The sequence below is a fragment of the Drosophila ananassae genome, chromosome 3L (assembly GCF_017639315.1).
Source record: "Drosophila ananassae strain 14024-0371.13 chromosome 3L, ASM1763931v2, whole genome shotgun sequence".
In the NCBI taxonomy this organism is placed as follows: domain Eukaryota; kingdom Metazoa; phylum Arthropoda; class Insecta; order Diptera; family Drosophilidae; genus Drosophila; species Drosophila ananassae.
This window is the reverse complement of record NC_057929.1, coordinates 18,317,537-18,344,221: the sequence shown is the minus strand read 5'-3', so window position 1 is coordinate 18,344,221 and position 26,685 is coordinate 18,317,537. Positions and strand designations below refer to the sequence as shown.

Here is a 26,685-nt window from a genome sequence, read left to right as displayed (position 1 = left end):
ATAATATGTTCTCAAGTACCACAAAATAATTGAATAAATAAAATTATGAATTCCCTCCAAGGGGTCTCCACTGTACCCCCACCTCTATAATACTTGAAGTCGCAGTTGCCATTGTTTTCGGCGAGTGGGCTGGGAAGAAAGCTCTAGAGTCTAGAGGAGCGGACGGGCGAGCGAGCGGCTGGCCCAGTCAACAGGTAGAACGGAGTGAGTCGCAATTGCGAACAGAACGGAGGCAGTTGGTCAGAAAGCCAGTCACCCGGCCGATAAGGGCCCTCTGCCCCGGGTCTCGAGAGCTCTTTGGCTTTGTTGTGCGACTGGACTGCGATTGCGATTTTTGTTTTCAGCTAACACAGCAGAAATGGCCAGAAATGGCCAGAAGCGGGGAGAAGGCAAAAAACAGAAAAAACAGAATTTGTAACCACACTTTTGGGCTTAATGGCCGGGCCGAAGAGAAACTGGTTTTTGGCCAACAGGCCGCTGTGGATCGGTGGATCGGTGGAGTGCTGGTCTCTATGGAGTGGGCCTGCCTATCCCGACTTCTATCCAGCAGCTAGTTCCATTTAATTCCTCGAGATCCACACTCGACTCTACGATCCAGTACTTGCCCATCCCCTGGCCGGCAGCTGGCAGTTGGCAGCTGGTTCTGCGGGGTCTATCTATGCAAACGAGTATCGGATCCGCTGGTTATTTATGAGATTCGCTGCTCACCGCCTCCCGCCTCCAACCTCCCAGATCCCACCTTCTGGCCGACTCTTATTTATTGTTCTGCCTTTTAGCGTTTGTCGCATTTGAATTTCTAATTATTATCGTTATTGCGAATAAATTCTAGTGGCGACCGCCCCCCTGACTGCCACCCTTGTTGGGCTAATTGTATAATTGCCGCCTCTTGACCCTCTTGGGTGGGTGTTGCACTTCTCTGGGCCTCGGCTGATAATGGCAATGGCTTGTAATGCCCCGGGCTTGTAATCGGCTATCAGCTCTCGGCCTCCAAGGTCGCTGCGCGGAAGTACGAACCGCATTATAGAACGATTTCGGGAAGGGGACCGATAAGCTGCTCCGTATTTTGTAACTCTGAGCTCTATCTGTGCGATTACCGATGACTAGTTCCTATCTCTAGTGGAGGGTAGCTGGTGTAGATTTTATTTTTGGCACTTTTCGTGTTTTTTTTTAATCTCCGGCCACTCGCTTCCTCTTCCACGTTCCTCAGAGCAATTACCAAGTACAGAGCAGAGCCACCAACCTGTTATGGCCTCCACTTCCTTATTGCCCATCAGAGCGGGGCTTCAGCCATCTTGCCCAGAGGCTACTGCTCCCTGGAACTCCCATAACTCCGCCATATCGGGGCTTGGGATAATAAACTTTATCGAGATACTCGGGCCCTTATCGGCCCGTACTTTCCAGTCTGCCGGTCTGCAGATACTGTATCTTATCAGGACCACTGCCTCTCCCTGCTTCCTCCCTTCCATTTATCATAATGCTTCTTGGCCGAAAGATGATGACCCACTTTCGAGGACCATTCCTCACTTCTGCCGCAATTTCAAACAAATGCATTTCTGCGCCACTTGGCCAACTTTTTGTTTTGTGGCCAAAAGCGAGCGAGCAAGAGTGTGTATCTTGTATCTTGTAGCTGGTAGCTGGTATCTTGTAAGTTGTTGCTGGCGACTTGTAAGCTGAAACTGCAACTGCAACTGCTGGGGAAAAGAAAGCAGTTTTTTGGCTTTCACTCGCAGCACGTTTTTCTTGGCCAGTTGCGGTCTTGCCCCTCTGCTCCCCCTGGCCCCTGTGCTCATGGAAGGGAGGAGGGCGTGGTCAGCGTTGCAAGCTTGTCCTGAAAGCTTTAAGGAAGTGCGTCAAGCGGCTGAACTTCATGCCACCATCTATCTATCATTCCTATGAAGGCCGCTCTTTTGGAGGGCGATCGGGACAAGTTCAAGTCCCCCTCCAGTCGCCTTGATCGGCCCACAAAGTGCTATTTTTAATTGAATTCTCCGCCCCGCAAAGTGCTACTAAGCTGCAGCTGATAAGAGGGCCAGGCTGATAACCGATAGCCCCTCGGATGGGAGGAACTGACCGCGGCAGGGTCAGCGTCGGAAGCACTCGCTATTAATACTCCAGAGGTGATTGCGCACAAGTGTGGGCAGTGGGGGCGCCTCTCGCTTATTAATTATTCAGCGGCCGAGAGGTGGGAGCTGGGAGCTGGGAACTGCAACTGGTTTGTCGCTCTAATGAACTCGGCCCGGGCCGTGCCGAAGCGAGTCATTATGCAAATGATTACTGGCCGGGTCGGGCCGGGCGCACATCCTTCAATAAATTTTCCACTCCCCCGCCCGGGATTAAAAAGCTTCTATTTATTAGTCATGTATTTTGAATAAATTCAATGGCTCTTAATTTATTCACTTTTTTTTTCAAAGCACTTCTGCTGTCAATGTACAAACAGGCTTTTTTTGGAGCGAATGGAAACAATTTACATTATTTACAATTTGGCTGGAAAATCATTAATTCGTGATTTATTGAAAGGCCTATGAGCTGTACGATCCCAGTGACAATTGAAAATGCGAATCACGCCGCAAAAAAGTTAATTCGTTTTCGGTTTCCTCGATAAAATATTTAATTGCAGCGATTGTTTTTGTTGCGAAAGTGATTTGGGAAAAATATTAAATGTAAACAGCAGAGACACGCTGGCATTTGGATTAAAAATGAATGGTTTTAGACATCCAGGCATTTAAATCAATTTGCAATTTGCCACTTGGACCTGCTCCAAAGGGCCCTCTCCCGGAGCCTCTCATGGTTATTCAATTGCCTCGCCGAAAGTCAACCTCGAACGCTACAAGGCCCTCGCTACTGGCCCTCGCAGAACCCTTTCCTCCAGCCAGAGTCATCTGAAATGCTTCATTAATTGCCCCTCACAATGGACCGCCTTCGCCTCCGCCTTCCCTCCCATGTCGCCTTGTCGCCCGGAGTTATAAATATGCAATTATGTGCCTCCGCCAGCCCAAACATTGTGCTCGACATCCAAGATCCCCGAAAGAAGAAACTTTTCGCTGCCTTCCAGCCATCAGCATAAGCTCCAGCCCGGTCTCCATCCCGGTCTCCATCCAGGATTGCCTTTAGTGTTCAGATGCACTGTCGCAAAAACTGCCTTTAATAAATCTCAGAAGGTCATATTTCGGAATATATTTATATATATTTTTAGCCTTACCACCTTACCATAACTCCACCTTATAGAAATATTGCTCTTTCCTCGAATCAAAAGAAGAAAATGTATAGAATCCATAAAGAAATCTAGGCCATAGTATCTTCTTCACCATCCTTACAGATTTATAGATCTTTGAGCTAAGTTTTCATGGAAAGGACAGATATTGACTGAGTGTTGACTGAATGATAAAATATCCCTAACTTTCTCATTATTTGGGTATATTCATTTCAATACGATACAAAAAGTATTCTTCCCTTGAATTAAATCTACTAAAGCTATCCTCTCGAAACAGGTTATGCCCTAAACCCTATATATTTATAGATCTCTGGGCAAAATACATATACCTTAATAATACGTCTTAAAAGTAAGAAAAAATAAAATGCAAGCCAAATAAATTGCAGTTACTTAATAGAAATATTATTTATCCTTTCAAAAATTAAAACAAGAAAGGTTATAGGATCGGCTCCCCGCTTCTTATAGATCTCTGAACAAATTATCTCTTAGAAACATTTTTGTTAACACGATTAAAAAAATTAAATGTCGACTATACATATGGTATTCAGTAAGGCTCTCTTAGTTTTAAATTCAAATAATGCTTTATAGATATCTGAACTAAAGACTCTCAAAGTTTGATCATATTCATATTCGATTCTGACATTTTGAGACTGAATAAAACTAGAAAAGACAGTTATTGTCCTTTCTTGAGGTTCTTTTATATGATTCCTCGTAAATCTCTGGCCTCCTAACCACCCTTTTTTTGGCCAGGGGTGTACTCTGTAATTAAAACTGGTGCCAGAGTTGTCTTAATTTGTAAATTAAAATTTCTAAACAAAAAAATAAAATAATTTGGCCTTTAGAACATTACACGATAATTATAACGACTCCACCTCTTAGAGCCTCTGATATCCCACAAAAATTCCTTATTTTCTCCCAGTGCACTCTTTAGACTGCCTCCGCCTCCTGCCACGCCCCTCCCCTCCGCTGAGATCGCGGCCGGCATAAACAAATCTTGTTACACAAAGCTTTTTAAATATTTCATGGATGCGCTCGTAAAATGCAGCTGGGAGGGGGGAGTGAAAGGGGCGGGGGAAGTGGGTGACTGGGGAAAGGAAAGTGGGAGGCCGTTTTTGAAGGCCTTTAAGGCTGCGAAAGGAGAAGTTTATTAGGCAGGCCATTGGAGCCTGCAGCGCGGGCTGGCGGGGTGATGCAACTAATTAAACAGCTGGCAGCCAGAATCCCATCCCTGCACCCCCCTTCCCTGGGCGGAAGCAGCGAACTTTTTAACGCTCTTATCTTGAAGGGGGTGGAGCGTGGGCGTGGGCGGCACACGGCTTCTGTTTGCTTAACAAGTTTGTCCATAAAGTTTTGCCAAACTGCCACATGGCGAAAATAGGACCACCCAGAGCCTCGCTCCTCGCTTCCTGTCAGTTCCATACACAACTTTATCCTTTGTCTGGCTGCAATTTTTATTTGGTTTGGCTTCTTTGTTGCTGGGGGGGGGGGAGTTTATATATATTTTTTTAATATTACCAAAAAGTGAAATATATGAAATTTAATATATTAAATAAATTATTTAATAATGATTTCATGTTTTAGCTAAAAATAAAAAATTTAAATGTAAAAAAATGCCTTAAAAAACACTTTTTAAATCAAAGGGTAGGGTATCTGTACTTCGTATATGCCTGTCCCCTTTTGGCCATGACTTCAATTGCTGTTATAAACTCTTTCTTTCTCTGTCTCTTTTCGCTGTTTCTTTTGCCTTTCTCCCTGGGCTGCCTCGCTCTCCCACTCTCACTCTCTCTCTCTTTAAGAGAGTGCAATGAAGTGGGGAGAAGGGCAGCCCGAAAAACAAAACGCTTTTCTTGCAATGAAGTGGGGAGAAGGGCAGCCCGAAAAACAAAACGCTTTTCTTTTCCCTCCCACTTCTTTGTTTCTTCGGACTCCTTTGTTTTGGTCTCCGCACGTAAGCATTCTTCGGCGAGTCCCGCTCCTTGCGGCAGCCTCCCACCGCCCCTGCCCTGCACCTGTGCCCCGCTCGGGTGAATGCACTCTGCGGTGTCCGTTATTGTTGCAGTTGCCCCCCGGTTGCCCCCCAGTTGCTTTTATTATTTTCTGCGATCCGAACAAGGAAGAGGGTCCCCCAGCTGGGCCCGCCGAGTACTTTGACTCGCGGCTGCCTCGCTGGATGAGTGACTGACTCAATGAATGCCGCAATGAATGACTGACTGAGAAACTGGCTGCTGGAGCGAATGAGTGGGTGAGGGAACAAGGGAATGAGGGAATGCCAGGCGCGTGCTCATAAAACGCAAACATTGTGGCGTGGCGCGAAAACAGCTTTTACGAAAACACTTTTGAGAAATGCATAAATTTTGAATCGAATTTGGATTCGGGAACTCCTAATAATTTATATTTTTCTTGATAGAAAAAGAATGCAAAAGATTATGTAAGAAATAGAAGAATAGAAGGAAGAACAAAAGATTTAAATTATACAGATTTAATCTGTACATTTAGTTTTTAATATACTTACTCATTAATTTGATTATTATTAGTTTATTATTATTATTTCTTATTTTTATTAATATTAGTATTATTATTATTATTATTCTTTAAGGTATAAAAGTTTATAAAACTTAAGGTAGTCGTTTATAGTTCTTGTTTTGGGATGGAGTATATATGTATTTTGTGATATATGTATATTGGATTCTTTAAAAAAAGGGGGCACTTACACATAAATTCACAAAAATTATATCTTATGAATGTTTCTATCAGTTCCCCAAGGTTCCTACATCTATAGGTACTTCAGGTACTCAGGTTCCATGAATAAAGCTATATTAGAACTCATCTCTTAAAAATGGGTGGTTTTGTGTTAATATTTATATTCAATAATGAAATTAAATATTCAAAAATACTCAATAGAAAATTGATTAATTATTTATTTTGTTTTAAATGATAGCTATTAAAATTAAACTAAATTATTGTATTTATATTTAAATTATTAAAAACTAAGTGAGTTAAGCCTTATACTTCAATTTTTAAAAATAGCTTAATTGGATATTATATATTGCATATTAATTATAAATATTGTACATTATTATTTGAAATTTTTAATATTTTAATGTTAAAATAAATCCTCAGAAACAAAAGTGGATAAAATACAAAACCAAACTATCGAATTCAAAGCATTCTCTCTTGACTTAACTTTTTACCGAATTCTCCTAAGACTTCAGGTACTCCTAGCCACTACCCACTAATTTTTGGAGTGGTGGAGCCCAGCCCCGAGTGACCTTCGGCCTTTGTTGCACAACACAAAGCGTTTAACGCAATTTTCGCGGTTAGCCAGGGCGGGCGATCGTTAAGATGCGCGCCAGCTCAGTTGCGCCCCTCAATCAGGCGGAACTGTAACGATTTTAGTGCGGAAGTCGGTGGACTGGGAGGGGCGTCTGTGGCTGCGGGGCCTGGGGGTGTGGGTGGCAGGGGGTGGCATGGGGTGCGGTGCAGTTTCATAAACAATTCAGTTTCAGTGCCTCGAGTGCAGCGACAGCCACTCGGGCTGACCCCAGCCACCTCACCTCGGCGGGAATTACAAAAATTTTACAAATCTGTTGACAGTTCTCGAGGCGCAAATACAATTTTGCGCCGCAGCAGATATGCATATCTAGTGGATACCTAAAAAATAACAAAAAAAAAGGGGGGGAACGTGCCTGGCCTACTGAGAGAATATCACTCATACGCCATGGAGTACATTCCTTTACGATAAGTAGGCATAGTACGGCATGAACTTGCTGCTTAAAGTAGTTTTATTAACAAGTATTACTTCATTTTTTACCTTTGAATAATTAATAATTAATTCTAAAATAATAAAAAGTAAAAGGTTGGTGTCTAAGACTAGAAGTTATAGGCATTTTTAATTAATTATTTTGCATAAATGCATAATCAACTTTTCCCACCATCGGGTCCAACTGACACCAACAGGTTTCAGGCCGGGCCAGGAACTGTGATTTCTTGGCTTTGAAAGTGGCTATTTTCCATCCGTGTCTGGCTCGTCAGGCGACTTTCAAAGGAGCTCTTGGACAGGCCACTTGATAAGAGGCATCTTGGACCTGCTCTAGTGGGTAGAGCCTCTCCAGATAAGCCTCTAATAAAGGCTAATAAGCAGGGCTCTGAATGGAAAGGGAAATGAAAGCCACAAGGCACTAAGTAATGCCACTTTTTAAAATATTTTAAGCCTAAATGCATCTCCCCTTTAACGCCATTTTAGTCTAAAAAGTGAGTTATGCGGAATGCCATTCGACTGCTGGTGATAATTAATCTCCGTACACGATCCTCAGTAATCAGGGTCTTTATAGGAGAGAGGCTCCATACCCGTCCCTGACTTTGAACTTGAATGCGGGAATAAATTAATATTTTATTTGTGTGCCAGCCCCAGCCAGCACACTCGCTGTCGATTGTCTCTGTTTCGGGCCTCGATTTTACCTTATTTCGTGTGTAATTTGAATTTGTTTTACAGGCCAGCGCTAATGAAGTCATCGGGGCGAAGCGTAGAGTTGCGCAAGTGCCGAGGAGTGGGTGGGAGGGAAGGCCGCCGCCAGACGGCATAAAAAACAGAGGCATTCGAGTGTTGATCGAGTGACTGTCTTCGGGTCTATTACAAAGAGAAGAACCTAGTCACTGGTACTATGATTCATTATTGATTTCCCCCCTAGTAGCCACATCCTTTGTTGTTTAATCAGATTGCTGAAGGAGTGATAACTGCCTGCTGGAAGTTCTTTCCCAAACACCAATTATGCAATCCGACAGCGGACAATCCAGCAATTATTAATTCAATGCCGAGTCTCTAGACAATAACTCAATTAGGAGCGGAGAAATAATTAAGAAAACGGAATAAATGTGCAAGCTGCATTGGACGCCTGCTGGGGCGTCAATTGCACAATTACTGAGTCGAGACCCGTCGCTGGGCCTTTCCGAGTGCCGCCCATTGCTTATGCTTCCATACAGAGCACCATATAGTACTATACTATACTATATTGTTTATTCCAATCCATATCGGGCCTGCCACTGCACTTGCAATTGTGCATTTTTGGGCCGCCATTCGCCACTCAGCCATTCGGGCGCAGCTGAAGTGATTGACAAATCGAAACTAGAGGGCTTCGATGGATAACCCTGAGCCCGTTCCAGCTGCAAGTGATTCACTTGTTTCTGCTCGCATGTGGTCTCCGCCGGAATACACATTTCTGTTCCCCACAATCAAAAGTCAAACAAAGTCTTTCCGCTTTGGCCAGCAGCCAGAAGCTAAATTCTTAAACATTTATTTCCCGCCCGCCTTACCGCCGTACACTCCGCAAGAGTCAAGCGCCCAAATAAATGTAATTCGCTGAAATATTTACGCCCAAGTGCACTCATCTCAATTATTGGAATTTGCTGAAAATACGCAGTTCCGCGGAGGGAACCACTTCCAGGGAAGAGCAGGTATTGGAAAGGAAGCATTTGTCATCATACCCGGTACTAGAGGGGTATATTGGTGTACTGTAGTCGTGTGAAGGCGTACCTTCGACCCCATAAGGTGTGTTTGTTCAAGATCTGATAGCCTTGGAGAGGGAGAGAAGGGTACCGAGTATCATACAGTCATACGATTATCATTTTTGTTTATACTTGAACTTTTTGGTGTTTTTATCAGTCAGTCCTCTCATAGCACAAAATTATTGCATCGATTGTAGCGAAAGTTTGATCACCTTTTACATATGTATACTTATGTTATAGTTATTTAAATCACTGGAGAATTATTTTCAGTTAAATAATATTATGTAACTTAGACTCAAAAAATAACTCAATACTACTAGCTAACTATTTGGGTAAGACCTAATTTTATTAGCTTCTTAATATCCATTGTGGGGTATTGGGTACATTTGTTTTCCAGACCATGGAGAACAATTGAAGCAATAAAATATTTGTATATTGATTTTTCTTTGAATTTCAAACTATTATTTAGTTTTATGACTATTTTCCTCTAAGTAATGAGTCATTGAGCTTTTGTAGAAAGAGTTTATAGGGAAGTCGTTATATTATTATATTGCTGTTGTAAATATTAAATATTATTATAATTGTTAGAGAAGTATAGCACTGGCAGAGAGGCCTGAGGCTTTTAAGTCTAGTAGACTAGTTAGATTGTTTACATTTTTCATGTCTTAGGTCATCTTAGTTTAGGTCTATGAATGGGTGAGGTTTGTTGATCACTTGCATAATTACAATTTATTTATAAACATTATATATATTATAGTTAGGACTCAACAGCTGTTGCAATACAAGATTAAAACAAACAACATCATAAATTGACAGAAACGTTTGAAAAAACACTTTTAGCAAAAACTGTCCTCATTCAAATACAACTCGGATTTCCAAAAGATTAAACTGCCAGTAATTAGCAAACATTGAAAATGAGAGTCAGAGCCAGACTGGACACTTTAAATCCGTTCTTAAAATCCGCCAATTTGTGTTTTATGTCAACGCTTCAGGTTCTGTTTCTGTTTCCGATTCTGATTCTGTTTGGCGACAAAAAATGTGAAAATTATTTTCATTCGCAGAACATGTTGCCATTTCCGCTCGCATTGACTTTTGTGTTTGTTGTGACAACGTTTCTTTGTTTCAGTTTCAAGCTTTTATGTTTTTTTAATGTTTGTGGCGATGTTATGGACCAATATTTGGCTTGATTATCGAAAGCGAAGAGCCTGGGGCTGTCCGAAAGCCATTCATGTCGAATGTTTGGCTTTCGAGCGAGGCGGAGCGAGGCAGAAAGTGTCATTAATTTTTCATCGTTATTGCCTCTCAATAGCCTGCAACTGATTGTTGCAACTGCCCTCAAAGACTGTAATCAGTCATAATCGAGCTGCAGCTTCCATCAGATGTCCTTAGTCCGCACTTGTTAGTCCTTAATTAACAGGTGTTGACGATGATTACTAATTCGGCACGTGTTCTGTTTGTTTGCTTTCAGGTAAGAGGCTCTCAGCGAGGCTATTGGTTCTCCGCCTTCTCCTGAAATTAATGCAAATGGGTAGTGGATATCCCATAATCCAGCTCCGAAAGTGAACATTTTCCGCTTGAACAGAACAGATGCTTGGCCAGAACAGAAAGCTGTCTAATTCGCGGAATGACCATTATTCCGGAAAGTCAACTGACAAGCAGCCCGGCTCATGCACTTAATAACAATATCGGATGAAATTTTCCACATGAATCGCCTGAAATTGAAACCGAAATTGATTTGCGTTTTGGCATTTCTCATGACCATTTAAGTATTGATTTGCGTGCCGGCCACTTGGCATGGCCGAGCCGACCCGAACAATGCCTCCATTGTCTGACTAATTCATGGGCACAATAGCCTTTGCCTACTATAGCTTATAATTGATATTTTAGTTAATATTCATGCTTCCCCAAGTGCAAATGTTGGGACAATGAATTAAAACCCACCTTACCGAGCTAGAGCAGGGTCTTGGCCCGAGATTCCCAGGCCCTAGCCCGAGCTTTCGGTTGAAAATGTTTCAATTTGGCTAAAATCTGTTGGCCAACTGACATGGCCAAGAGCAAACAAACACTTGGCAGTCGAAGGGTACGGAAGAAGGGTCTGCTTTCATTTCTTGTTTAATGGCCAAGGTTGAAAGTTTAAGGGCGAGAAAAGTTAAGAAACTATTAAATATAATATATATTGCTAGAGAAAATAGATGGCTATTGTTTGTCCAAAATAGTTAATAGGGCTTTGAAGTTTAATTGTATGATTAAGTGAATAGAAATGAGTTATTCACTAATCTGGGAGACTGAACATTGTCCTTCTTATGGTAGTTGATTTTCTTTGCTCACTTGGTATTTAAAGCTTAGTGGCCAGAGTTATTATTTGTTCATTTTATAAACGGAGAACGTGATTGAGTTTATAATGATTATTGAAGAATTGAGCAATGAATAGTGAGTAAGTGAGCAAGTGAGTCGAAAATCGTATTCTAATCAAGTCAAATGAAAAATAAATGAATTAAATATCATTGTCCAATAGATGTGTTCTGGCGTAGAATTACACTTTTTATCTGGATTTGTAGTTAATACAGATGAATTTATATCTTAACAGAATGTGGAAATAATGCTGATATTGATTTTTCCGCGATCGATCCTTCGTACCATTAAAAATAAGTTAAAACTAAATAAAATTCCGAAACTTTGCTCAGAAAATAATGATTATTTTGTAATTTTTTAAATAATACTCATAATAATTACGGTCCCTGATAGAAGGTATAATTGTTCGTATAATTCTCTTTGCAAGAGTTGAATTTTTGAAGAACATTTTAAACTTGCTAAAGACTTGTACTAGTAATCCCCTTAAATGAAACATTTCAATCGAAAATGACTTTAAAACGGATGAGTTTAAGGTTCTATCTCTAACATTAGCTTTTTGGATGTGTAGTTAGTACTGAGATAGTCGGCATGAGCAGGTTTCATATAACAGGTTTCCCTTTTTTTTAGCGATATTCGTGGGAGAAATCCCCCAGAAGTGGGAGGAATATTTATTAAAACTTCTCCCGTTTCTTTCAACTTTATATACCTACAACTATAGAACTATAATATAACTGATTTAGGGGAGTTGAAATAACATAATTCCAATCGAAAACGTGGGTTCTAGAGTAGTTTAAATCTGAATATCTGAATATCAATTGACAATCACTGTGAAACAGATGGGTTCTAGTTTAAGGTTCTATCTTTAGCTTATTATGTGTGACTAGGATGTGTAGTTAGTACTGAGATAGTCAGCAAGAGCAGGTTTCAAATGAGTCACCTTTTTAGCGAAAGATTTTTTAACTTTATTCACATAGAACTATAGAACTATAATATAACTGGTGATGTGAAAAAAGGGATTTAAGGGGAACCGCTTAAACGGAGTCGAAATATCGGCTAGCAGGGTTCTGCAGAAGAATTATATTAGGAATATACCATTATTATTGTCCTTAAAGGATGTGCGGATAATATTGAGATTGTCAGCCTCAGAAAATCAGGTTTTGATGGGACGTATAATTGTTCGAATAATCCTCTTTGCAAGATTTGAATTTTGAGAGAACATTTGAAACTTTCTAAAGATTAGTAGAACTAATCCCTTTGAATGGAATAGAAAACACATGTTTTTCAGTCCAAAATCATCGTGGCAAACATGAGTTCTGGAGTGGAATTCAATTTCGACTAGATTTATTAGTGTCTTCAAAGGATGTCCGGATAATATTGAGATTGTCAGCCTGAGCGGAGTATGCTTCGCAGGATACCTTTTTCAAGGTTTTTAAACTGAATGGCCATTTAAAAAGTTCAAAAGCCTCGTAATCCCCTTAAATGGAATAGAAAGCACATATATTTCAGTCGAAAATCACCGACAAACAGTATCTATGTGCGGAGGAATATTTGTTCGAGGAGCATGCAGATGGAGTACTTTGTGATGTGGTCGGGATTGGGGAACCACACCTCGTGTGTGTACAGCAGCTTCCTGACAAGAATGGCAGGCGCAGGGGCAGTGGCCTGACACACACTAACCGCATATGTGCCAAAGAGACACACACACACACACAGGGAGACGTGTGAGGACAAGGACATTCGGTGACACACCCGCATAAGCCAACAAGGATGGCAAATATGTGCTTTGTGACTTTTAGCAGCAGGTCCTGCCCGCTTGACATTTGTGTCTGCCTCCGCCCGTGTTCCTGTCAATATTTTATAAAGTCCTGTGCCAAATTATGGTCCTGCGAGATGTCCTTTCAATTTGTTTGATTATTCACGAGTTGGGGGCTGATAAGAGAAGAGCATTTATGCGCTTAATTGAATGCCGTGTAATGTAATTGAATCTATGGGTGAATTAAGTGCTTTAATTAATTTGCCTCTGACTTATAATTTATATACACATTGCTCATACGCCCCGTTGCGCTGCGCCTTTCGCCTCTCGCTTTCGAGAGTTTTAATTGCACAATTTCAATTAAAAACTATGCGAACTGCGACGGCGACGGCGAGGGCGAGCGGGTGCCCTGTGGGGCGGGGATTTGTTTATGCGATTGCATTGTTTAATTGAATCTCCGGCAACAAATGAGAGGCCAAAGGCATCCACCCAACCGAACCAAAACCAAACCCAACCAAACCAACAGCCAAACAGCGTCAAAAGTTCACGAGTGCAATTAATTTTGGTATGTGAGTCGCCCGGTTTTTCGGTTTGTTTCATTTCACTTTGGTGTTTTTATTACTCGCGGCCGGGCCCAGAGCTCGATGTCAGTTCGCTTTTTGCCAGCCACTTTTATTTTCAATTAATTTGGCCATAAATCAGCGGCTTTAAGGCCTGGGTCTGGGAGAGTCTGAGCTTTAAGTTGGACATCCTTTGGGGCATAAACGTCTTCACAAGAAAGCAGTTCAATGGGTTTTGCGGTTGAAACACAACCACAAGTGGCACGCAGAGATGCCTTTGATTCAAGGATCTGCAACTTCGAGGATAAAAGATATAAAAACGCTCTTAAAGTTGCCAGCTTCCAGTTGCTGGTTCCCGGTGGCAACTTTTCTCACAAAAGTTTGTTTTGTTGGAATAGTTTCGCTTCCGGCCGTGTCTATCACTCGCCCGGCTGTTGTTTCATCTCTGCATTGCATATTCCTGGCAGCATCCTGGCAGGCAGTCTGTCGGAGCACTGCTTCCTGCCTCCTGCCTTTTCATGGCAGTTTCGAACCGGAAATGTTAAGCACGGAAATCATGCGCGCCCGTCTCTGACAAGGACGACATCGTCTCTCCCAGCTGTCCTTTGTGCTATCTGGCTTCCTTTGTCTGTCTGCCCGCGCCGGCCGTTTAAAGCCAAGTCTGGCATTTTTCAGCAACGATAGACGCGGAATGGCCCGACGTCATGGTGATGATAATGGCTCTTAATTATTTCCGAATTTGGCGGCGAAGGCCATGGCTGTGACTAGTGGCTAGTGGCTACTGGGCTGCTGCATTCAAGCGGAAGTCTCAGAGTAAACAGAATTGCGTTGCTTCCCATTAGAGATAGTCTGGGAAATAAACAACCTTAAAGCGACAGTAATCAGACTTTTAATTTTATTTCCAAGCTACACTATTGTGCTGCTCTGATATCGATTGTAGACAGCTTGTGAGAGCCATAATCCATTTAAGGATATTAAGTTATTCCCGAAAAGCAGCACCACTCGAGCTTGTCAGGAAGCATAATTTTCGGAGGCACTCTGGCACCAGGGTTCTCTCCTGCTATTGGCACTTTAATGGATGCACATGAAAGGCAGCAGGAAGCAGGATGTGGGGGTGCCACTGCATCCCTCGGAAGGAGCAGCTGTTGCAAGATGCTGCCTTTGTGTTGTTTGCGGCTTTCAACGTCGACATGAAAGTGGCGTCAGCTGGGGCAGCAACAGCTTCCCTTCCGACCCCCGACGCTGGGATTCCGAGAAGAGAAATCCTAATCAGCCCGGCGGTAATCTTTAATTCGGAAAGTTTCCTCCAGCCACGGCCTTAAAGAGCTTCAACCCTTGAGGAGCGCAGAGCCCAAGGGGCGTATACGTAATGTGAGCAGATTCCGGTGCCCTGACAAGTGGCTGGCACTTGCACCACCTCCTCCGACTCCCAACCTGTTTATTTCAGCATTATACAATCGTCTGTCTTGTCTAGACTCTCGAGTGCCCTCCATGCTGCGTCCCATCGCCGGGATGGGACGGGACGGGGCGTGGCGGATGAAAAGGCTCGCGTATCTCATTTCGAGGCTCGATTCCGGTGGGAGATTCGCCTCCTGAAGTTGCATCTCGAGTTGCAGCAATCTTCTTGCCGGGCAGGTGGCCAGGCGTGTCACGTTCTTGATTGAGATTCTATTGCAGAGCCATTGCTTATTGATGAGCGGCGAGGCGGACTTTGGCTCTGGTCTTGCCGCCAGCCCAGTCCAGGGCAGACCAGGGGTTAATTGGACCAGCGGCCCGTGAAGGCGGCAAACAAAGGGGTGACTAATGAGTAAACAAGCCGGAGAGAGTGCTGATCCCACTCGCAGCCAGCTGGAAACTGTTTAATCGCCGGGTTTCTCCAAAAACTGTTTGTTCAGGTGGCTCTACTACCATCGCTTGCTCAGATAATCAGTAATTATATAAGCCAAGTTGGACTCAAGACCGACTGCAACTCTATTGAGAAACTACATCCTGCTGCCTGGCTGATTAATTTGTCGCCTTAGAGTGTCCTTGTCGCGCAGGACATAAGCTGCTTATGCAGTGTGGCTCTGCTAATCCCCTGCTGGACACGAGATACTTCACTCTTGGCTGCCACTCCACTCTGTCTTTTGGCAGTCAACCCTTTGGAAGCTAATTAGACAGATCCACTTGCCACTCCTCTCCTCCCTCTCCCTCCTCCGACTTGACAAATATCACACATACGCTCCGTTGCCACTGGGTAGCTGGCTGGAAGATAAATCTCCGCTCGAGTTGTTTGCGCTGCCACTGACGTCAGCAATTGCGTGTCTCTCGCTTTCCGATTTTTTCACAACTGCGATTACATAACTTTCTATCATCCAGAGAATGTCTATCATCGAGAAACTTGACAAATGGACGGGCAGCCCCCTGACCTTCTTCATGAGCTCATGAGCAGCCGGCAATCATAATTAACTCAATTTTCCAGGCCGGAGGGTGGGCGGTTGTATGGGGTTAAGCCATAAATAAAACGTAGCACAGTTTTGAGGGCAGTCCTGCGGCCATATCCACTTGGCCACGCTTAACCCCGACCCAAGTGCCGAGGGCGGTGGGAGGAGCTCTTCTAATTAGCCACTTGGACACACACGCCTTTAAAGTTTAAACTTTAAACACTGCTGGCCACAATTGAGGCCTAAACAACCAGCTCTTGGCCATTTAAGTTTTAAATTAAATCTGCTTCATAAATAAACACCTGATATTATAACTAAAGCTCTGTTTTTTAGCCAATAACTTAATAAAAATTCATATTTATTGCAGGTGCACCGAGGAATTCTGGCTTTTTAGCGCTTCTACTGGCCTCTTGAAAAATGGTGAGTAGCTGCCTGAAATAATTCAGTGTTTGTGGCCGGACTGGGCTCTTCATTAATTCCGTTTTCGGCCAATTGACGTACGTCAATTAGTTGGCCCACTGTGGCGGTGATGGGGCAAAAAATAGTTATTTTTGTTTGGGGATTTTGCGACTTGATTGCTTGATTGCTGGGGACTAAGGGGAGTGGCAGGGAGTCTGAGCCCAGTGGCGTGTCATTAATGATTTGACGGATTTACGTTGCTTCTCATACAATTAGACCAGGCTCCTACCTGCCTCCCTCGACCTGGCTTAAACGGCGTTGGATGTAAATGCGAAAGAGACAAATTTTCGGAATTTCACAATGTGCGCCGAGGACGATTAATTTTGCTGGGGCATGCCGCACGCCGCACGCCTCACGCCGCAGAACAGAGCCCAACAGTCACTGTCAGCTTGGCGGCAAATGTGTCTTGTAGACGTCAGCCCCCCGACCCTCCGACCGACCCCCTTTCGCCCTCTGACTTGGCCTTGTAGCGGCGCTTACGTGGGCGTGGGCAAGCAATTTATCTTTCACTTTTTCCAGCGCTGCGGCTTGTGGCTCCGTCTTCCCTGCACTTGCCAAAATTTCCAAAAGAAACTCTCTCACCCGAAACAGTTTCTTAAATATTAATTTAAATATTAAATATTAACAACTAACTAAGAATTAGGTGTTCTATTATTCATACAGTTCGTGATTAGCTCTTTGTCATTAATATTCAACATGCAGTGCAGATTTTTAATCGAAAGTCGCAGAGTCTGGAAAATAATAATTAAAACAAGAATTTATAATTCTAGATGTTCACTAAAATCTTCCTCAAATAATTTTGAAATCTTTAATAGTTTTCGATTTAGACCATTTGATCGGGCGACTCGAACTTTGAAAGTTTTTCTCTTCAAACAACTTTTTTCGACACAAAAATTGGTATGAATGAATATTAAATATCTCTTTATGGCCAAACCAACACAAATTTACAATTTCTAATATTTTTTAGAAATTTTACAAAGTCAAAAAAGTAGTTTAAACATTAATTTTATTGAAAAATTAAATTTATTTTCGGTTTTGTGGTTCCTGCGATAGCGACGTTCATTATTCATGAGAATTCCTTAATTCATGAATTAATTCTTTCGTTTTTCGGACGACCACAGGACCTTCAATCGTGTCAACCAGCACTTATCCTTTTCCTCTCCTTCTACTTTGAGGATGAGATATTTTCATGAGAAATTAATATTTTATTTTAACTTATTTTGTCTACATCTTAAATATATTATATTTAATATTTAATGTGTAATAATATATTTAATATATAAACAAATGAAAAAAATAAATGGTTAGTAAAAATATTAAACAGTTATATTTTTTATGCATTATTAAAAATCGTTTGAAATTACAAAACAATTTAAAAAAAAAAAAAAAAAAACAAGAGAAATTAGATTAAAAAAATAATATTTCCCTAAGATTGATTCATTTCTCAAAAACTTTCCTCAAAAACTTACCTATTTTTTATATTTTTATGAATGAATAGTTTTAATATTTACTTTTCCACAAAGCTGCACCTGCTTTTTCGCAGTGTACTTCGCAGTATCTCAGTTGAGCTCGGCAATTATGCGTAATGCGCATTTTTTCGTTGCATACTTCAGTGGGTCGTACCTTTGGCAGAGAGCTGAGGGCGAGCCAGAGCCAGAGTCAGCGCCAGGGAGGAGTTCGGGACAGTAGGTATTCGTATACGGTGGCATGCCAAAAATTAATATACCCACATTCCTTGAGTGGGCGAGTGGCAGGGCGGGGCAGCAGAGCGGCATGTGCAACTTGAGCCAGCTGCGGCTTCGGTTTCTGCTGGCGCCGTAATTAAGTTGAAATGAATGGAAAATTCCTGCAGGTTGGCCGGAGTTGCACGGTACAGTGTGGCCAAGATACGGCGGAATAACTAGGAGTCTCGCTCCAAATAGTATTTCAATTGTGGACTACCCATTTAAAGCTTTATTTGCTTCGATTTTCGACTAATTTATGACCATCTGCCCAATCGCTGTTGAATTTATGAAGCTAATTTACCGAATTCGCCGTTTTTCGCTTTATTATTTACCAATTTGCATTCCCGATCGGGGAATACGGCTGAACACCCCAGCCCCCAGCCAGACTGTCCGTGGCACCTGGCCAGGCCCGAACTGAAAATAACTCAATTGGCTCGATGGGGAGGAGCCGCTACCCCAGAGACTTCTTTCCCTTTTTTGTTCTCCTGTCGGAGTTTGCAAATTGAAAGTGGTTTGGCTGAAAAGCGGGCTGCTGCTGCCTGGTGCCTAGTTCCTGGCGGCGAGTCAAACAGATTCCCCATTTAATTACCATTAAATTGGCTTGGCATTGTGCTGCCGAACATTCGAGGGATTAGTGTACAATCGTCCTGTTCGAAGGCGGCGATTGGAGCCCAAGAGACCGGCCTGGCATGATGGATCGGAAAAGTCCATCAAGTTTCCAGATGACTGCTAGTTGCCGACATTGAAAGCCACTTTAAGCCACGTCATGCATCATTTAAGCACCGCATAATCGTGTAATCGAATCAAATTCCGTCACATTAATAAAGGATCTCCCCTCCAGATGCTGTCAGGCCTCCCTAATTAGGAGCAGGTGGAGGGCTCTCATCTGTTGCCGAATTGCATTTCAAACTCACTCTGTGAGCCGCAAGCCAAATTCTAGTCGCAATTCGGAAGGCAGAGCTCGTCCCTGGGAACTCCCTTCCTCCCGTCATAAATCCAATAAAACCGTAAATGCAAATGCAATTCGGGACCAGTAGGGCTCGGTTGGGAGGCGGATTGCGGAGGCAGACCCTAGATGAGAACTGTTGAGGTAGCTAAATTGTGTTTTTTCAGCAACCTTCCTTCGAAATTATTTCTCTTTCAGCAGATGGGGGTTTTGTTATTCAAATTTCTACGAGTTTTCTAATTGCGGTCCGACCCAATGGGTGCTGGTACCTTTGTTTACAAATTTCCTGTTTTGTGTTTGGTCTAAGCACACTTTTGTTCAAAAGGTTGCATTTTATCAAAATATGTTTTTTCTACCTTTAGATTCTTGTATATTTTTAACTTTGAGCAAAAATTAAGTAGTAAGCTTGATACTGTGTTATTAGAAGCCATTTTTGTGTTAAAGGGCGCAAGAATATATAAACGAGATTCCTACTGTCCCTATCTACTCTCTAGAGAATGCGTAATCCTTCAGAATATATAGACGAAAATCCTACTATTCCTATCAATTCTTTAGAAAAGATTTAATCCCTTCAAATTAATACACGAGATTTCTACTGTCACTTTCTACTCTCTACTGAGTGCATAATCCTTCTAAATGGTTAGACGATATTCCTAATGGAGATTGATATTTAAAAGGGAATATATTGTAGAGACGAGATAGAACCACTGTCCTAACTAGATTCCTACTCTCCCTATATACTTTTTAGAGAATGCATAATGCTTTTTAATGTATAAACGAGATTCCTACTGTCCCGATCTACTCTCTAGGAAACGTCTATTACTTCTGAATGTGTTAACGAGAATACTACTCGAGCTAGATAGAACTACAATGGTATATATTGTAGAAATGAAATATAAATACTGTTCTGAACGATATTGTACTGAACTGTATTGTACTGTGTTCTAATATGTTTTCTAGGGAATCCTTAAGTCACAAACTAGATTCCTCTTGTCCTTAACTTTGTACTCTAAAAGGAGATTCCTACTGTCCCTATCTACTTTTAGGGGAGAGAAATCCCCTTTGAGTTTGGATAGTAAAAGTTTTAATTTGAATAACTTTAAACTTATTATGCATTTGTATTAGGAAAGGGGAAGGATGATTAGGGCATATTTTATAGAACAGAATACCTTTGTTTTTTTCCTTTGCATTTAAAACCAGTTTTTCCCTACTTGTCAAAATTCAAATTGCCATTTTTTATATATATTAATTTTTCTCAGTATCGATTTGGTTGCTTTTCAGTTTAATAATATTCCGAGAAAGAACTTTCCGAGAAATAACTTGAAAAAATAAAAGAAAAATTGAAATATTTAAAATATCAAACAATTTGCGATTGGAACCTCCTAGTAATCGCCATTATTTTTGTGATTCTGCAGGCCTTCTTCAACATGTCGCTGCCGGTGGCAGCCACGGGTAAGCAGAGCATCCTTCGATCCTTGAGAGCCGCGAGCAGCCTGGGCCAGGATGCGGCCACCCATGGCGATGCCATCGATGCCAGCCTCGACGGGTCTGCAGCCGACTGAAGTTCACTCGCACCACCCGATCTCCCACTCCCACTCCCACGCGCATTCGCACTCGCACCCGCACCAGGTGCATGCCACGCCGCCGAGCCAGCAGGATCGGAGCTCGCACAGCCACGCCAAGCTGCCCCCGCTGGAACTGCTGGTGGAGAACAAGATCAGCTACAGCAGCAGCTACCAGCCGGAGATCAAGAGCGCCCAGCGGAGTCCCTCCTCCGAGGAGCACTGCGGGAGTGTCGCGCGGGCGAGCATCTTTGATGACGCCGCCGAGAACTTCGTGATCAACTTCCCCTCGGAGTCGAGCACAGCCCAGCACCTGCTGCCCCTGTCGGAGACGGTGCCCCTGCTCACCCACATCGAGGCGACGGTGGTGGACAAGCAGCGCTCCATCCGGCTGAACAAGAACAGCGCCTCCCTGATCTTCACCAAGAAGGAGCTGTCCCAGAATAGCCATTCCCACAACCACCACCACCATCCCAACCAGCGGAGGCAGCACCACAGCAGCCTGTACGGAGGGGGCCGGAAGCCCACCAAGCACCTACCGCCCACCCGGGGACACCACCAGCGGCGGAGTCTACCGCTCAGCTACAACAACAACAATCTGGTGACCACCGGCGGCTCGGGAGGCGGCGGCGGCGTAGCAGGAGCAGCTGCGGCTGCCGGAGGCGGTGGCAAGCTAGTCCCGCTGAAGCAGCACCACGGAACCGCTGGACACACGGCCCACCCTACGGCGAACAGTGGTGGAGGTGCCGCGGCTCCGTCCGCCCGCAAGCAGCTCTCCTACTCCTGGTACGCTCCTGTCTACAGCGCCCTTGAGGAGGAGCTGGAGCAGGATTCACGGGTGAGTCGTTATTACCTTCCTGGGCTTCTGGAGCCATCCTGGAGCTTTATTCAATAACTTCATCCTTAAATCCTTTGCAGGACTCGTCCCCCATCCACAATCTGGCCAACTCAAAGCAGCACCAGCGCTCCGCCAGCCAGAGGGCCGCCAGTGCCGCCTCCACCGCCCTGCATGCCACGCCCCGCCACGCCCACGTTCACGATTCCGGCGACGCGGAGACGGTTGCGCTGCTGGACCCGCAGGTGCGCAGCAAGGTCATCATTGCCCCGGCAAATGGCGACGCAGGTGGCGGCGGAACAGGCGGAGTGGCGGGTGGCGGCACTGGCTCTGGCTCCACCACCACCACCGGGGGAGGAGGAGGTGGTGGCGGCGGCAGTGGCGTGGGAGCTGGAGAACTGGAGATCTCTCTGGGCCTATCTGGCGCTGGCCAACTGCCGCGTCGGCGCCGCTTCGAGAACTTCATCAAGTCGCTGGTGGGGCTCAAGGGGAGCGGGGCCAGCAGTCGCAGCAGCGCTAGTGGCCCGCCCGAGCGGGAACGAGAGCAGCGGGACCGGGAGCGTCCTGCCTCGCCGGAAATCCGGATCACGCGCACGCCCTCCGAGCAGGATGTGGTGCTGCGGGACCCCGGCGGCCGGCAACTTGGCCACCATCAGAAGCAGCAGCTAGCCAACGGGCGGCAGGGCAGGAGCAGCCTCAGCATTAGCGGGTCGAGCAGCTCCCTGAACGTGGTGCAGCAGAAGCTGTGGCACGTGATGCGGCGCGAGGGCAGCGCCAGCAGCCTGCACCAGGAGAAGTCGCAGTCGATTGTCCAGTACACCGGCCTGCGCAAGTGCGAGACGGTGCTGGCCCTGACCCGGCAGAGTCAGGGTCATCCCCAGGGCCACGGCCTCGGCATGAGCCAGAGCCGCAGCCAGGGCCACTCGCTGGCGGTGCACGGCGGCAGCGGAGTCTTCAGTGCCAGCGGCGTGGAGCAGATTCGCCCGCTGAACCGCCTGAGGAACAGCATCAGCAGCATGAACGGCGTGGGCACCTGCTCGCGCTGCTCCAGCCTCCTGTCCCTGGCCGCCTCCGGGTCGCGGTACTCCCTGGCCAATGGCTTCCTGCCCCGGCCGGGCTCTGCCCTGGGCACCCCGGAGATCCACGAGCCGCATATCAACGTGAACGCCCAGATCCGACTCAGCGGGGGCAGTGGCAGCGGCACCGCAACCAGCCCCAGTCCGCCGTCCAACGTCACAACCGCCACGCTGCACTCCAGCTCGGCCAACAACCTGACCCTCGACGAGCAGCCGGCGACCTCGGCCGGCACTCCCGCGACCTCGCCCACAGCTGGTCCCCCGGGGGGCAGCGACGAACTGGGTCCCTTCGGCACCGACCACGCCTACCCGCTGACCGTCACCTCGCTCCTCTCCATGGCCAGCGCCAACCAGGCGGCCCAGGCCTGCTGCGTCCGGGACGGGATCACGCTGAAGCGCCGGGAGATGCTCGCCTCGGCGGAGGTGACCCCCTCGGCCGGCACACCGGCCACGCCCTCCGCCAGCTTCCAGCCCTTCACCTGCAAGCTCTGCCTTTTGGACGTGGAGGATGTGGCCGAGGCCATGTCGCTGCAGCAGTGCGGATGCCAGTTCTGCGTGGAGGTGAGTGTTTTTTATTTTCATATCTCTTACAGAGGGTAGCGTAATTTTATAAATAAGACGAATCCGGCACTATAAAGTAAGAATATTCTTCACCAGCATCCCCTACCGAGTAGATATGAGCATGTCCGTCCACCCGTTTTCCTGTTTCTCTCAATTCTTTCCGTCCAGGAAGACAGAACAGGGATCGGGAAACTATATCTTCACTCATAATTTAACTTGCTTCAAGTGACTTGTTAGGTTGCCCTGAGCCAGAACAGAAGTCCAAAACGAATATAGAGCTACATATATAGAGATAGAAGAAATTGATCAAATTTTACCAAATATAATACCTAACTATGTAGACAGTATTTCTGATAATTCTTTTTTAAAAAGTATCATTTTTTAAACCTATCTGTACCAAGTAAAAAAATAAATAAAATGGCATATAGCAGTTATCGCATCTTTGAAATGCTCATTAAAAGTTGAAATATCCAATTTAATACATTGATTTGTGCGCTTCTTTAATTAATCTCCAATTTGATTATATTTTTCAATGGAAGATTTTTTGTTTCTGATTGGAATAAGTAGATCTTGCCATGTTTTATTTTGGATCTAAAGAAAATCAAGTTTTGGTTAGGGGAGCAATATTTTCATAAATTAAATAGGAGCTATAATTATACTTTTTTCAAAAAGTCATGCCTTTCTAGAACTGTTTCGGGAGGGAGTGCCTAGACCATTAGGTTTAAATTGAAAACCAAAGCCAATCCGATTCAATTCGCCTCCCAATTAAAGCCATACATATGTGACCTTGACTTATTTGTCCGATGGGGCCTTGACCGCTTTCCCCTCCATCTCTGATCATTGCTTGTAGTTTTTATGGCCCATCAAATCGCATTATTAATAAGCAAATTAGTTATAACAGCTTGAAGGAGATTTTGGTATCCGGTATTTGCATAAAGCCATAAAACCAAAACAAATTATAGACAAACAGCGAGTCACATGACAGAAACACAAAGTCACTGTTCCAGCCTTGCGGGGAAACCTTACACCCAGCTGGAACACATCTGAACTGGACCAGTAGTTGCTGGAAATATTTGAACAAGTGTCTGAAGGTGTCTCGGCACTCAATAGTTGCTAGTCCAACAATAAAGATTAAAACACACCCGCAGTTGTGGTGCAAAAATGAGTTCTGCTAATGGCAGTGCCACGTCAGATTGGAGTTGCTTTTCGCCACAGATCCCATTATTCATAATCGCAAAGTTTCTTGCCTCGTCACTGAATCGGCGCCCTCCTCACTCTGGCCATGAATAAGTCGGAGAGTATGATTCTATATGCGATATTCGACTTGCGGCTTAAGATAAAATTGTGATTTTATTCTGCCGCGCCACCGCCCATAAGGGCAGAAGCGCCTGCGTCCTCCCATTATTGATTCCGGGCCACAGACACAGCTGCATATGTTGGCTTTCCTATTAGGATCTGTGGGCCGTCCTCCTTGGCTCTTCCCGGGCAGGTGCACGGGCGGGGAAAATTGAAAAATGACGCCCCGGCAGACGCAATACTTTGCAGGCTTTAGGAGCGGGCTTAGCCCCCACCGAGTGCCGGGCATAAACAAGCTGAGATACTGAATTCCCTGATATTTGATAACTTTTGCTCCAGCAGATTAGGTTTACACATATTGCGGCTGGGTTTCCCTCTCAAAGTCTGCCCGAATTTTGTTTATGTTGCGGTGATGGCGGGATTCTGCAGCCTAGACTCGAGCTGGTTGCTAATGCCAGACTTTAAATGCCAGGCTGGGGACTAACTTTTACGTAAAACTCTACACCACCCAGTTGTAAAGAGGGTTTAATCAGAGAGTATTGTTAGTGGGAGAAATAAAGCTCTCAGATATATATATTCTTTGGATTATTCCTAGTCCTGCCTTGCTGCATTAGCAAAATAAGAATCACAGCAGGAATCGCTAAAAGAAACCATTCTGCAACATTTGCAAAGCTAATCCTCATAATCATCTGCATCTGCAGCAGCTCCAGCATCATCAGCATCATTTATTCCCTCAATTTGCATAGCAATTTGCCCAAGGAGGAGCAGCAAGATGGAGCTGGAAGGAAGGAAGGAAGGTAGTGACTCATCAGGGCTGCTGCCTCAACATTTTCTCCAACTCGGTGTCTCAGTGACTCACCGACTCCTCGACTCCCCAGGAGTTGCATTGCAACATTTCTTCTTTGCCGTCAACAAATTGCATTTGTCTCGGAAGCAACGCAGCCAGGTTGCATGCAGCATTTTAAATAATTAAGTAAACGATCGGTAGAGGAAACCCTATACCCTATGCCCTATACCCCGTTGGGGTGTTGCCTCAAAATCCAATTCCACGTGTCTAATGCTGGGAATAATTCTCGGTTGGCTCAAAATAAATTAACAAAATTCACACGTAGCTGCTGGCAGAGAGAGAAATGGCAGAGTTAATAAACTACTGGTTGGACTTGAAGGGGACACCATTTTCTTCCAGTGCCGGAGACTCCGAAGGAACCTGCCTTCCGGCAACACTAGACTTGCCACTAAATAAGCGAGCTTCATTCCCAATTTTTTGTGGCGCTCTTGTTGCCAAAGTTCTGGTGTGCAGGTGAAATTTATTACACGCACGCACACAAATCCAGGCACAAGGATACCTTTTACAGGATACATAGGTCCGGGTGGAAGCTTGTCCGCACGTGAGATCCACGCTACACCCCACGGCCCATGGACTTCCGACTACGTGTCTAATAGCTACAGATGTACTGGCGTGTCTCCGTGTCCCTCGACCGGGCCATTTGTCAACCTTAAGCCAAGCTGCTGCCACTGGTGGCCCACCTCGGAGTCTGTTTGCTCACTTTTTGTGTCTTCGACTGTTTGCCGCACAAATTATGGCCAAACATTGCTCATACGCCGCGTGGCCGCACTCGCCTAATTGAAAACCAAACGAACGAAATTCTAGAGCAAACAGCATTTCATTTGTTTACCCTGGGCTTGGGGCTTGGGGCCTGGGCCCTGGCTGGCTGCCCTTCTCGCTCCATATAGCGTTCACGACTCACTGGCTTGACAAATTACCCGGCTCCTGGAAAAGTGGCGAGGAGAAATAAAATAAGGACCCCTCCTTCCTAGGCGTCCTAGTCAGACATCTGCGGAATAGCCAGAACAGCAGAATGCCGGAACGGCAAAAATGATATTCTACAGTATGAAATGGCATGTCACTCTTCTGCAGCATCATCATAATTCACATTTACTCCCGGGCACCCACCGCACACCCACCAGGAACACCCAGCTACCCAGCTACCCGGCACTACACACCCAACGCAAATGGTTGATAAATACTATATAAATCGAGTTGAAGTCGCCGTCACTCTCATGTGCTGTTTTCCTTTTCTGCTGATGTGTGGAAAGTTGCGCCAGAGATTAATATCTTTATGGGGTTTTGTTCCCAGTCTAGAATTCCTTGTTTCGCCATTAATTCTCATCAGGATTGTGGGAGCAAGGAGGAAAAGTGCTTGGCGAAGTCGAAGTTGCTCTGATTCAAATGAGTTTATTATGGAAACTATATTATAACTTTACTTTATAACTTCGGAGCTTGTTTCTAAAACATATTCATATAAAATAGAAGCCTTGTCTAAGCAAGTTAAGCAAGTTAATATTAGTAGTTGAATTTATTTAATTATTAAAACTATTTTCCCTCAAACCCACAAAATAAATCCTCCAAAGTAAGATTTAGTAT

The 26,685-nt window shown here is 44.6% G+C and overlaps 1 protein-coding gene across 3 annotated transcripts in view; it reads left to right on the top strand.

The window, feature by feature from the left end:
- Positions 1 to 26,685, top strand: part of LOC6493955 (la-related protein Larp4B) — a 57,947-nt gene that overhangs the window by 20,402 nt on the left and 10,860 nt on the right. For 2 of the 3 annotated variants that reach the window (XM_014906991.3, XM_001961219.4), the window contains 3 exons: positions 16,169 to 16,221; positions 20,346 to 21,330; positions 21,411 to 22,964. In XM_014906991.3, coding sequence (XP_014762477.1) covers positions 20,434 to 21,330; positions 21,411 to 22,964 — 2,451 coding nt within the window. In that variant the 5' untranslated portion in view covers positions 16,169 to 16,221; positions 20,346 to 20,433. Of the gene's footprint in view, positions 1 to 16,168; positions 16,222 to 20,345; positions 21,331 to 21,410; positions 22,965 to 24,961; positions 25,372 to 26,685 lie in introns of those variants that run through there. The other variant, XM_014906992.2, reaches the window with a different exon arrangement.